The 14,655-nt window shown below is 37.4% G+C and overlaps 1 protein-coding gene across 12 annotated transcripts in view; it reads right to left on the reverse strand.

The window, feature by feature from the left end:
• Dennd1a (DENN domain containing 1A) overlaps positions 1-14,655 on the reverse strand; it is a 552,823-nt gene that overhangs the window by 371,348 nt on the left and 166,820 nt on the right. For 11 of the 12 annotated variants that reach the window (XM_050124871.1, XM_050124877.1, XM_050124875.1 and 8 more), the window contains one exon: positions 9,311-9,360. The exons of the other annotated variant lie outside the window; for it this stretch is intronic. In XM_050124871.1, coding sequence (XP_049980828.1) covers positions 9,311-9,360 — 50 coding nt within the window. The remainder of the gene's footprint in view (positions 1-9,310; positions 9,361-14,655) is intronic. 12 annotated transcript variants of the gene reach the window in all.

The following is a 14,655-nucleotide window of genomic DNA, read 5'->3' on the forward strand; positions in this document are numbered from 1 at the left end:
AAGGAAGAAAGCACAACAAGGTGAGCGGCAAAAGCCTGTTTCCTAATCATCTCTGTGACTCCAAGGACCACAACACCAGCTCACTGTCATCAATGGCATTCAATTTCTACCACGCACCAGCTACGGTTATTCAAATATCTAATGGCACCATTTCATTTGTTCTCACAATAATTTTGGAATTTCAGTAATGTTCCCATTTTACAGAAAAGGACACTCAAGAGTAGCTAGGGAACTCACTCAGATTCAGTGAGTGCCATGAGAACAACGGAAAGAAAAAGGGGCAGGGCTATGAATTCCTAAGTCTTTGATACTTTCTGAACTTTGAAGAACATATTTACTATCTTAGAGGGCAGGAATGCCAAAATGTTAAGCTTGTTCAAGGAACTAAAAATTAAAGCAATGTTTCAAGTGATTAAAAAGCCAAAAAACCCTTGTATTAGTACAAAATAAACTAACTACACATAAAAGTAAGAGTAGAAATTGTCTAATAAATAATTTTAAAGCATATTAATCTAAATCTCTTCAATTAAAACTCTTAAAAGTTACAAAATGCTTCAAAATGCACAATTTTTATTAGTTTACCAGTTATCCTATATCTCACACTTTTAAAAATGTAAACATTTAAAATTCTAATAGGTCAGTTTACAGTAACATAATGTTTAGAATTTGATAGTGAATTAACCCAAGGAATTCAACAATGTGTATGTATCATTTACTATATTTCATAAAGTGTGCTTGAGTTGATAAGATACTAACTTGCTAAAATAGTCAAACTGATGTTAAAGTTCCAATTGTCAGTAGAAATGAAAAATCATTCTTAACAAGCCTTTGCCAAAGGCAGAATTTTATTGTCTTTGGGTAGGCTATGAATTAAAATTTCAAATATAGATTAGACTTTCTTTCTAATGTTCCCTTATACAAATCACAAAAGAAAAGTAAAATTAAACAGATTTTCAAGGTATCCCAGCACAATGGTCAAGGACCTTGCCTCGTTATATTTAAGGAAACAATTCTATCCCTTGGAGAGTGCTTCAAGCACAGGAAAATGGCTCCAAAAAACAAGGAAGTGTTCCACTCTCCTTATTTAACTAGGAAGGTGAACAAAAACAAAGCGGCAATTTCAAAATAATGTGGTAATAAAGCAGGTGCAAGAAATGCTATCTCCCACCTTACAGCCAGGGGAAGGAACACATTTCCATAAAAGTTATAGAGCTGTCAAGGGGACACCAAATGCTACCTTCTTATGGCTGTTATGTTTTATCTATAAAGCTTGGACACTGTGTTACTATGGTGATTTACTACTGTGTTTTAAGGGGGATTACATGATTAATTTTAACAAGGTTGAGAACTGAAGATTGTGAGGAGCAGGATTCCTGCTCATAATTAAAGTGATCCAGGAGAAAAGTGAGCCTTGGTGGGGGGAGAAGTCTGCTTTTATTAAAATACTTAAGGCAACAGGTGTTCTAAATCCAAGACACAAATAAGGTCATGCTTCTGTGAGATGTTACTATGTGATCCAACTGAATGTGATTCATTATTTTGCTTTGGGTTTGACTTTAGTCTTCAAATGTGCAAAATGAAAACTAGAGAAGATAGGGCTGGATGATTCCTAGGAAGGATCCTGTATGACAATGACTTGATCTGCAACGTGACTGCCATCGGTGTCCAATTCTTCATACTATCATTAAAAATAATTTTTTTAGAAAAACATGCATAACTACAGTTGAAGCTCAAAAAAAAAAAAAAAGACTCTTTGCTCACTGGCTTGGTGCAAAGCACAGCTCAACCTGACTCTTAGCAAGTTTCTTAAAACTAGTTTTCAGAGCTTCAATTTCTTCACATGGAATAATTAAAAGAAGCTATCACTCAACCCCAAGAATGCTTTGAGAACCAGTGGGATAAACATTTATTTTTAAAAGGCCAGTCTTTAATAAAAGGTAGGAGACAAGCTGCTACCAACTGATTGAAGATAAAATTCACAGAAAGGTTATAATTTAGAGTCTGCCTGACCAACTCAGCTTCCTAACACCTGAGCACAAGTAGTTATTTTGCCTCATTTCTTTCTATAAGAGTAGTCCTCTGGGGGACCAAGTGATTCAAGTTTGCATTAAAATGAATGATTCTTTTTGGGATGTTGCAGTTTAGAAGAAGACACTTATTATTCTCAATTGAGTCACCTTTTTAGTTCCTAGAGGGGTTGAAGTCAGGTCATCAAAAACACAAAAGCGGTTGACTCATTTTTTTTCTCTCCTTGGACAATGTCCAATAAACTAAGCCTGTCATGGGGCAGTCAAACAGAGGTTAACTTGAAGGATTCTGAATCTCGAAGGAATGTATCACTCACTCCACTAGCTATGGGAGCCTTCACTATTTTTCATTTAAAAATGACTGGGGTCTGTTTCTTCAAAGGCTACAGTTTATTTCCTTTAATATCAGCAACCATAATTTCTACAAGAACCAGCTATTTCACAATGGTTAAAGCAAAAGGAACCATAGGAATCATGTGATCCAATTTTCTTGTTTTATGGGTGGGAAAACTGAGGCTTAGGGTTTTGTTTTGTTTTTCAAACTAGGACTAGGGCAAAAATCCAAGCCAACTTCTGGTTCAATGTCCTTTCCATCCTGCCATGCTGCTCTAAACACAAGCCCAGCCCTCCTCTAGAAATCTCACCTCAGGTTAAGGAACAAAACTATGAGAAGAACGCAAATAGACTGTGCTTCTCATTAAGCTCCAGACAGCACATTTGAGTACCTACAGAAATAAGTGCAGTTGACCAAGACCAGGATACTGATTACCCTTAAATACTTAGGTACAGTTGAATGAGAATACAAAACTAGGGAATAGATCAAGAACTAAGCCCATACTAACCTTCATGCTACTCTCTAAATGCTTGTCAGCTATTCAAGCTTCTTACCTTACTTTGTTTAATAGTGACGTTGCTTATAGGTTTGGCACAAAAACAGCATGAAGTTTGAGGTTTGAGTCAAGTCTTTCGATAAGAAATGAGATTTTTTTACATATCAGTAAGCTTACTCATTTTGAACACTGAATTGTAACTACACAAGGTGATATAGTATGTGCTGGAAACACATGCTGAACAACAAAAACAGAGATCTTGCAACTCACATGGCTGATTACCTAATTGGACAGCAGTTTCTCAGGAATGACAACATTGATTCAAAGAATAAGATGGAATGGTCACACCAGGCACAAGAAACTGATTATTTCTAGCAAAGGAAAAAGCTATGCAAAGACCATGGGGGTTGAAAGGAGTTGGGCACATGCAGGAATGAAAAGGATACCAGGAGCACCTAAATAAAGCACAAGACATGAACAGTAGGACCACATGAGTTGCTACATAAAAGTGAGCACCAGGCCATGCAGAATACCTCATACACAAGTCATGATAAGGCATTTGCTCTTTTGGGTGGGTATGGGGTATTTGGAGTAATGAGAGGGCACTGAATACTTCTCATCAAAAGAAAAGCATTCATCTCAAATATCTAAAAGATGTTAAGTACAGCACACTAGGTAACAAATCCACGGGAATGTTTGAGTTGGAAGCATAAATTCAGAAGTCATCTGAATACGGGTGGTGCTGAACACTCCAGAAATGATGAGGTCAACCTAGGAAAAGAGTCCAGAGAGGCAAACAATCATCCAAAACTCATTCACAGAAGAACTACCAGAGACAGCAGATGGAAAAAGAACCATTAAAGGAAAGAGAGAAGGACCAGGCAGAACAGAGGAAAGAAGGTCACCTGTTCTGATGCATCAAGATGAGAAGGGAATATGTCTATCTATCACTGTGAATGATAAGGAGGTGGCCTTGATAGGAACAGTTGTAGCTGAAAGACAAAAGCAAGAGAGGCTAAAAGGAGCCGAGGAATGAGCTGATGGGTACAGATAACTCTTTCAAGAACTAAAGAACCCAACATTAATTAGGTGGGAAGAGTCAGTGTTAGGTACTGCTTTGGGAAGGGAGAAGTTATTTTTAAGCCACTGAGAATGACACTGGAAAAAGAAAAAAAATTGTAAGAGATGTGCTTTGTGTAATACTAGTTCTTCTACTTACAAGCTGTGGTGGTAACATACAAGTTACTATACCTCTCTGATCTCTTCTGTAAAATCAATCCTCACACTACAAAGTGGTTTTAAGAATTATAAATCAATAATATAAAGAATATTTAAAATCTAGCACATAGGAACTACACAACAACAATGGCCATGACTGTTATAAAGTGCATGTCTGGAACTAAAACACTGTCATCCCTGCTTACTATAGCTTACTAACAATCATCTGAAGAACTGTTTACTGCCAAATTATCCTGCCCTTGAGAGTTTGTGGCCAGCTGGGCAAAGGCCAAGCTTTTATCAAACTGTATCTCCCATCCTTACGGACCAAGAACCACAAAACTTTTTTCCATGAATACACTTTGCATTTGCCGGAATCACAAGCTTCTTACCATCCCTGCTCAGTCAAACATTGAAAACAACACTCTCAGGCAGTAAGCTGCAGACTGTTAGAAACAGCATAGCCCTTATCTGCTCAAGAAAATACCAGACATTTCTAAGAAAGAACAAAGATCTCCCCCGATCTTTTCTACCTAAGCCTGATGAAGTAAATTATCAATAACCACAGAATTTAAACTTATCAAAACTGGAAGAATAGTAGAGAGTGTCCCAGTTCTACAGAACGGACACAAGTCAAGGGGAGCACCAAAAGGAAGCCTACACCTCAACAGGTCACTACACACCCTGATGCTGTGGAAATGACATGAGCCACAGCTGAACCCGTCATTTACATTAAACAAAGAACTGAAGTCTAGCATAATGAATATATGGAGCAACAACAGAAGTATGGGAAGATTTATACTGATGCACTAACTCAGACAATTCTCTATCTGTGTCGGAGCCATTTTTTTTCAGGTATCTAAATTTTCTACTTTTCTACAATATCTACATTATTTTCTAAGTATATTACTTTGTGCTGTGTTACCTAATGGCAGCAGTATGATAAAGCAGAGAGAGAGAAAAAGAGGGAAGGAGGGAGGGAGAGAGGGAGGGAGGGAGGGAGGGAGGGATGGAGGGAGGACGAGGGGAGGGGAGGGGTGAGAAAGAGAGAACCAGAGGTTGCCGCAATAAAAAGAGGGGCTTGAAAAGCAGTTCCCTACACACACTGGAGGCAGAACCTTGAACACATTACTGAACCTACCTGGGCTTCTGCTGCCCACATACAGAATACTGAGCACTACAGCACTACAAATTCCTACATTTCAGCATAAGGAAAGAACAGTGCCCAGTGCCCAGTAGATGCCAGACACAAGCTAAAGTGCCAAGTAACATCTGAGCCCCTTTGCATCTGTGGCTGCATCTAAAATCATGTAACCGTGTCATTTCATTTTGTACATCTATCATTAGTGAGTACTGGTGTATTCACAGGAACTCAGTGAAACTGATTTAAGTTCTGAATAAGGCTATGCAAAGGAGGAAGAGGAAGAAAAGCTTCCCGGCATCCAGTGAATCATCACAGGCATTCTGACTCACTGACACTGCTGTCAGCATCATGTGCAACAAGAGGCAATCACAGCATTGAATGGGGTGTGTCTCTCATTCACTCTGGGAAGTGCTTTCATCAATAACAGGGAACCTTTTCTGAGACAATACAGGGACTTAATGCTTACTTTACTACTTCTATCCCCAACGGACTGCAAGAACTCTGGACTGAAAAGGAGTTCCTTCCCAATATTGGAACTGTGGTAATGATAGGCAGGGCCTTTACTCTTCTGTGGATCTTGACTTTTTTCTGTAAAAGGGGAAGTCTGAGGGAGATGCTGTACTCTCAGACCATGGAGGCCTCTCCCACACATTTTCAGAGACTCCTGTGGCCAGAACCCAATCTTTCACAGTACACAGCAGTCTCCCCAGTAGGCTCCATCTGCTCTGGCTGAACATCTCCAGGCTCACTCAGGGTTTTCTCCTCTGCTTTGCTCTGTGTGCATATGAAGTGTTAGGTTCACTTCTCCACTTACCTACTTCTTGCTGGCCTGGCAGACAAAACACAAATCTCACCTACCATAACAAGTTCTCTCTGAGCATAGTAATCTTCAGTTACCTACCAATCCTTTCAAACAGTGTTTAAAATGCCTTTACTGAACATCTTGATCTAAACCTGAGACCATTTCTATATTCTGCATATAACCCAACATAATGGGAGCTATCCTGGGTAAATCTTTGCTTTCATACCTATTGCCTGGCCATTGCTGAAAGAGTAATGGAGGATATAACCAGTCAGGGTGGTACACTGACTAGAATTCATTAGATATTCAAAGCTAATTTTCTTTCCTTTCCTCCATCCCTTGATTTCTCTGGTTTTAGTGACTAGTCTTTAACCAGAAGGTGATCTACTAGGAAGATGAAACCTAGGACAGGCTATAAGCCTAACGGGACCTAGGTAAGTCATAATTCCTCCACACTCACAGTTCCAAATGAAGAACACGTACTTGCTCTTATCTCTTACATCAGATAAAATAAAACGAGTTAATACGTGAGACAGACTCTCTTCTGCACAGCTACTAGCATTATTACTTTTGGTAAGTCTTAGCTTCCAAAAGAACAACCTTAAAACAGAACAAGAGATGGCAAGACATCAGTGCTGATGGGTGATTTGATGATGACTGTGAAAGTTCCACTCCTGTTGCAGACTAGAATGTCAGAAAGCTGTATGACTGTTCCTTAGGGTAGAAAAGCACAGATCCTCAGATGAGGAAGCCTTCCGTTTGGAGTGCAGTCACCTGGGGCACTGCTCATCTCCCACACTTGTCTACTCACTAAGTCAAACAGTTCTACAGACCCACCTGGGGAAACTTGTGGGCCTCAGAATCTGGGCTCATCTATTTGAGAGTGTGAACAATTAGTTTAAAAAAATCCTGACATTAAAACCTCTCAATTTCTCATAAAGGAGTCTAATTGTGACGATCTCTTCTATATTGAAGTAAGTCTGCCTAAAAGGAACAAAAGAAGAGAAAATATGGTCTCCCAAATAAAGTGGGATCTTCTTTGTTACATGTTTGTGGCATGAGCTAAAGTTACCCTAAGGAATATAATACAATATGAAGACAAAATATTACACACTGAACAATCTACATAATGTTGCAAAAGAAAAAATAAAGAACACCATTGGTATGAGTGATTTGCAAAAATGTGTTTTACAAGAAAAATATTTTTCCAGTAGCAATAAAGAAGCATCCAACACTACAGGTAACAAGGTGAGGGTTGCTTCAGAATTACCCCTGAAGGAGTTCTACTTTTATTTTCTTTAAGAACATAATTATCCAGATGCACAGACAAGCAGGGTGGTGTGTGCAGTGAAAATGAGAGGTGTATGTTATATTCATGTGTGCGTGCATACTGCATCAGGGTGGGTCATTAACTAATATTAGTTTACAAAGCCAATTAAAAAACACTTATCCAAAATAGATCACTACTCTAACAAGCAATCTTGTCAAAATGTTTTCTTATATATTTTGTTGAGCATTTAGCTTTTTTAATTTTTATAAATATCTTTTTATAATTTGTAATATAGTTCTTAATTGGCTAGAAATTCAATACATGCTGATACATACATATAAATATAAAATTTGCACTGAAATCTCTCAACAACACCCTAGAGTTCTTGCTATGTTTTAGAAGCAATAGGATAAGGAGGAGAGAAGAGATTCTCATTACAAAGACAGATCCTCTTAAAAATCAAAGCTATTCTGTTCTGAGCACCCACAAGCTACTAACACATTCTGGTACCAGGTTTTAAAAACTCTGAGTCTAAAAGCACAGCAATGGCTGATTGGCTTAAAAACAGCATGTGAGAACCAGGGAGCGCACTGATGCTAAGTGGCTGGCGGCATTCCAGAGTGCTTTAGAACTCAAAACCCTTCAGCTACCATCTCATCCCACACCATTCTTAGATTTATCCTATAGACCAGGATACTGGTGTTAACATCTAGAAAAGAACTCAGTAGAATACTACCTGCATGTATTCTAAACGACTCAAATCCTTTAGATCATGCCTCATTTGTGGATGTGAAAGATACATGATAGAATATTCCTGAAGATGGACATTTTACACAGCTTTCTTGGGACTGTTTTCTGAAATTTATTAGTCATAATTTGCTCATTTTCTAATATCTCTAACACTAAAAGTAGAATTAAAACAAACAAACAAAACAGAAAGCTTTTTACAGTCCCAGTTCAATTTCCCAAGAAAACTGAAAAGAGACAACAAGAAAATGGACAAATACATGATCATAAAAACAATGCTTCACTGGCATGAAAGCCACAGCAAACAGTTCTTACAAATAAGAGAAAACTCACCACCTTGCCATTTTACTAACATTAATAGGTTAAAATTAAAAAAGTAAAATCAAGTTTAAAAAATTGCTGCTACCATGCAATGGATTATTTAACAAACAAAATAAAACAAGCCTCACAGCATTTCAGTTATCCTGGAGTTCTTATAGTCGAACCTTTCCCATTAATCACTTCCTATGATAAGAATACTAAGGGTTGTTTAGAAGTTTGTGTATGTTTTAATATTCGTGCCTATAGAAAACGCTGATTCCCCAGAAACACTACCTCTGGTCACCTAAACCAAATGAATGTTACTATCTAGTAACATATCTTGTAAGCAGTAAAATTCTTCTAAACAAGATAGGTTCATATCTATTTAAATTTGAAGTTGAAACCAAGGGAAAACAAACTACAAGGCCAGGTGTTCATGTATCACTTGTTTAAGTCAAATATATTAATACTTAAATACAAATCCAACATTCTTAATCATGGTTTAAACACCAACCATTCTTAATCATGGTTTAAGTCTGATAACCAAAATAAAAAATGTAATGCCTGCTGGGTGGTAGTGGTAGATGCCTTTAATCCCAGCACTGGGGAGGCAGAGAAAGGGAGATCTCTGTGAGTTCAAAGGAACAAGAGCTACTTCCAGGACAGACTCCAAAGCTACAGAGAAACCCCGTCTCGAAAAACAAACAAACAAAACAAAGCAAACAAAAAAGATTAATGCTGCACAAAATACATCTCACAAACTATTTAACATGTAGTTCTAAGCTTTAAACTTTTTGATGGTGTTAATAAAGTTCCCAGGAAAGGAGAACGCTGGAACTCTCCGTGGCATAGACACTTTAAACCATGGCTTAACAGACAGAATGTTAAGAATGGCATGGCTTTTATTTTCTATAGCAGGTTTATTGATACCATTTTTATTTTTAATAATAAAGTTTGAAAATCTGACACTACCTGTCCACATAGAAGGGGAAACAAAACTTGGTCAAAGTCTGCAGAACTTCCTGTGAAGAGAAAGAGAGATAATTTATACATCCAATGGGACCAATAAATCTAATATTAATCACAGAACACCATCTAGCAACTTTACCCTAAAGAAAGAAAGAGACCAGATGAAGAAGTATGTGTTTTATCAATTACACAGGAGGAGTACCAGGCAGTCAATCATGAGAAATAATAAACATGATCAAACTTCATTAAAAATGAAAAATTAATCAAGAATCACACATGGGCAAGCAGCAGGAGCCATGCAGGAAAGCTCCGAAGGGAGGGAGGTGCTTGGGTTGCCGAGTGTTAACACCCCTCCAGGGACCATCTCCAGCCTGACCATATGGATCAGAGTGAATAACACTGAGCCACATGGGTTTGGCCTGGCAGGGCCGCTATTGCTGGCACTGTTTTTGACTGTTACCTAGGAACAGAGGGGACCGGGATTAGACAATGCTTCTCAGCATCAATAAGCCAAATTATAGCAAAACAGAAAGCCAACTTGAAGATAATTGTTTATGAACATTCTTAACTTCATTTTTAGAGTTTAAAACTTCATTTAGTTGCTGTATCAAGAAGTTTGTTATTTGTGGCATAAATTAATTTTGGAAATCAAACTGTGACCATTGTTTGTAGTAAATCATTATTATAATTAGAAACACCTGTTTGTAACTTATGAAAATCCAAAGCAAACTATAAGTTTGAATAAATGTTTTTACAAATGCCGAGGCACATCATGGCAAGCACTTATTCAGGACAAAGGTACAGGAAGGAGTGGCATCTCAAAATTTTATTTATAAAAGACAATGTTCTTACATTAAAACAAGAACATTGGAACATGTAGCACAATACAGGGTGGGAAACTTTTCCTAACAGACACATTTTATATACACATATATGCACACAGCTAACTATATATACAAGTAATTAACTATTCTTCATAGACTTTTCTACATCTTGACTTAATCTGACCACAGGCTTGGACAGCTCACAGTTGGAGTTCAATCATAAGGTCACTGACCAGTGTTATAAATTTTTAAAAAGTACTCCTTTCATGAATTTGATTTTCTTTCTAACTAATTTAAAATCCCAACCTCAAGACAAAATGAATTACACATTTTTTTGGGGGGTGGAGGTTATTGGAAGCTGGTTCAATTTTGAACAAACCTGCCTGTTGCAAATACTAATCCAAGTGATAAATTAAAGATCAGTTTACAAATGTAGTGCTTTTCTCACCAATAATGAATTATCAATGCTAACTGAATTGATGCTTCTTGCTTCATTTATTTTTAAAACCAGTTCTATCATTCAAGAATTAAATCGCATCAATTTAATAATCCACTCAGTGAAGCAGAAAGCACATTGACTTGTTGTGCCAGAGCGTATTCTACCAACAAAATTCAATTGAGCATATATCCTAATTTTAATATCATCTTGGACTGGGTCTACATATATAGCAGCACTGTTAAGGCATGAACTGTTAAGGCATGTTAAGAATAATGAAAGCTAAGAGTATCTGCATGTTCTGAGAACATTACTTATCAATTGGACATTCTATGTGGCATTCAGCAGTCTACCTACTACGGTTTTAAACTAGTAGTGTGTGGCTAAAATAAAGCATCATAAAAGGAACAATTTCTCAGTATATATTATTGTCTCACAAATGCTTGGAAAGACACTGTATAAAACATTCATTTTAATGTAATTATAAAATACATTATCCACATACAAAACTCCCACGGCATTATAAAGTAAACAATTCCTTCTTTTCCAAATAATACCAGAAAGCATATGTCAATTTAATTTAAAAGTCAGTACCATTTGCTCACTCATTGCCAACATCAGCAGCTACAAAGACAGTCATCTTTTACTCCTCAAAAGTTTCAGGTGCAAATAGCACTTCTCTGCTCTATGCTGGAGTTGTACTGGCAAAAGGCCTCAAAGAGTTTTGAAAGAAAGGACCCCCATGGCTACTAGAAAGCATTGTGCTCTACAGCAGAGTCAAAAGAATTGAATATGCCCAACTTATTACTCACTACAATATAAAAACTACTTACCACTTTCTTAGGTCAAGAGTAATGACCAACCATGAACTTATCTATCAAATAATAGTAGAACAAATATGGAAATGACCACTATAGGCTAAATATAACCCACCTCCCACAAGCTTTCCTTTTCATCCAAAAATGTAGTAGGGCAGGGGAGATAAGGGGAGAGGGGATATAAGAAAATGCAGTCACATGTTTGCATATTACCGTATGCTTCTTGAGTTTGTGATGCCACAAGTGTTTGATATTTCAATTTATGTCAAACAAGATGGTGGTGTGCTGTCAAAGGAAAAAACTGAGCGTCTATCTGGATACATATAATCACATGATTTCAATCAGAACTAAAATATCTACTTCTGAGTATGGGGAGGGGGCGACAAGAAAGAGGGGAAACAAGCAATGTTCTCTGTAAAGAAAAGTTGCCAAAATAAACCAATTTTCTGCATACTGATCCTTTCATCATATATAAATATTCAGTTACTTTATCCTCTTTGTCCAGAGAAAAACACATTTATTCAAATATGGAAAGACCACTCTCTAAGGGAGGGAGAGCAAAACCTGATTTGAATATTTTTTGAACCTTCTTAGTTATTACAGAGTATTTCAGAATCTTCCAACACTAATTTTACTAGGGGAAACAATCAATGACTGGAGACCAACTCCCTTTTCTCTCAAAAGCCATGTCTGGCTAGGAGCGCAGTCTGTAGATGTCAACTGCACTGTTTTATTCCCCACACGAGCTCTTTCAGTCAGCCAGCCTCGGCTCAGCCTCCATTCCTGCCACATAAAAGGGGATCTTGGAAAGGCAGGGGAGCTGATGAAATGTAAACGACCTCATTGCAAAAGTGGGGGTTGGGAGGAATGTGTGCCAGTTCTCTAGATCAATTCCCAAGTTTATATTTTCACAAATCTTTTTATGTACAGTCTGATTTTTTTTAAATTTTAATGAGAAAAAAAAAAGTGAATCTATAGTATCCAGTCACTGCAGTTAAAGTGCAGGGCATGAACTAGATCCCAGGAGGGAACCAGTCCACCATGTCACCACTGGCTTTAGGACATTCACCACCTGGTTCCATGTCCCCAGGTTCCAACTCTTTTCATAATCAAAACACTGCTGACATTATAAATCCCAGATGGGTTTTCTAAAATCTCTCCCAATCAATATATCCAACACATAACTTATTGGAGACAACACAGAGCTCATTGACTAAGGTGAGTTTGGTAGCAAAGTTTTCAAAATAAATGAGACAAAAATTCAATGCCTTTGTGTCAGCAGACAATTTATGAAACAGGCAATTTCCAAAATGCTTTTCCTTCTAACAAATATATGATATTTCATGTGGGAAGAAATAGAAACTGGGGAGGGAGGAATAAAAAGGGGGATAGCCACACAATCTTTTCAGTTATGCATATATTAAACAGCCAGCTGTACAGGAACAGGAAAGAAGCAGCCACAGAGCCTGCCCACCAGGAGACAACAGCCAAGGCAAGATGAAACAAAAGAAGTCAGAAATGAACTCAGGGTTCACCTTGGTCCACTCTAGGTTCATCTCACTTAGTGGAAAGTCTTACCTCTGCCTAGAAAATCCATCAAGGAAATCTTCCCCACTGTGAAGAAAGAGGAAATAATTCCAGCACTGAGATATTCTCTTTAAAATGCAGTCAAGTTTTATATCTATAATGCCCAGTATAGACTACTATCTGGGAGTAAAACTTTGAAGACTAAATTTAATGACTTTATCTAGGCCTGTTAATCAAGAGAAGGCTTGACTGTGTCACTCTAAATCTGGGCCTTGAAGAAGGGGTGCAGGTAATCCTACAACAAACATCCTTTGCTAAGTCAAACACTTTGTTTTCACTGCTTCAATGGCAGAAGAAAACAGCAGTCAGACATAGACATGCATCTCCACAAAAAAGTGCCATCTGAAGGATAAAAGTAAAACTCATTTTATAGTGTCTCCAGAAAGTTCAGAACACTGAGAGACGAGGCAGAATCTTCATAATTCAAAGTGGGGGGGGGGGGTAAAAAAAATCTAAGAAATACTATGCAAATACTATGCAAAACTACAATTAGCCTTTTAGTGCATCCTAAAAGCTGACAGAGTACTTGATAATTTTCCTTTGGGGGCAGGGAGATGGAGAAGAAAACAGTGGGAAAACAAACAGAGGGAGATGGGAGTAAAACAGAGGAGGGCAGCTGGAGGAGGGGGAGATGGGGGAGAGGAGGGCAGCCAGTGAGGGGAGAGATGAAGGAGAGGAGGGCAGTCAATAGAGGTGGGAGGAAATTAAAGTAAAGAAGGAAGCCAATGGAAAAACATTTCCTGAGTTTTTTTATATCTAATTTATTTATTCACTTCAAAATTGAAGGTATGTGAGAAAAAGAAGCTCAAATTCCTAACATACTATTTTATTTATTTATCTACTTCTAATTTTTTGTTTGTTTAGTGGTAGGAGAAAAAGCTGACCCCAACCTCTAAAAGTGAGAACAGTACCACTGACGTGAAAGAAAATCCTTTGGCCAGTGATCTCAAAACACAAGTTGAAAGGTACAGAACACAGACAATTCAAACATACAAAAAGAAACAAAATTTGTACTTTAAGCTATTTCAAGTTAAATCTAGGGAATCCAAGGGAAGCTAATAAAGGTTTCTAATGTTTACAATTAAGAAGAGTAAAGCAGAAGTTCCTGGAAGCTTAATTTGCATCAAATTCAAGGATTTTAATCAGAACTTTCCTAAATGTGAAATCAGTAAATAAATTTTTATTTTATTAAATTAAATTAATTAAATTCAAGATCCATATCATGCATGGTTGAAATCTCTTTTTTCCCCTCTCCCAATAAGAAAAAGAGGCTTTGAATAAAGGGTTTTACAGAATGGCCTTTCAACGCTGACCAGAAAAGCCAGGTCAATTTTTGAACAATACTGCTCAAACACATTTTTTGCTACTTTTTCTTTTAGGAATATTCAATATTTACTCTCAACTTACTTTCTATGAATTTTAATTTTTAGTTGTGTACATAATTATAGTAATTTTAATTATACCTAATATTTAGAATAAATGTGGCAATTCAAAGATAACATTACAATCAAGTAAATTCATCATATTCTATAAGTGTATCATATCAATTTTTTTCATGGAAACTTTTTTTTTTTTTGATTTTCGAGACAGGGTTTCTCCTTAGCTTTTGGTTCCTGTCCTGGAACTAGCTCTTGTAGACCAGGCTGGCCTCCAACTCACAGATATCCGCCTGCCTCTGCTTCC

The sequence above is a fragment of the Alexandromys fortis genome, unplaced genomic scaffold (genome assembly GCF_014885135.2).
Source record: "Alexandromys fortis isolate MF-2015 unplaced genomic scaffold, M_Fortis_MF-2015_v1.1 scaffold_228, whole genome shotgun sequence".
NCBI classification, from domain to species: domain Eukaryota; kingdom Metazoa; phylum Chordata; class Mammalia; order Rodentia; family Cricetidae; genus Alexandromys; species Alexandromys fortis.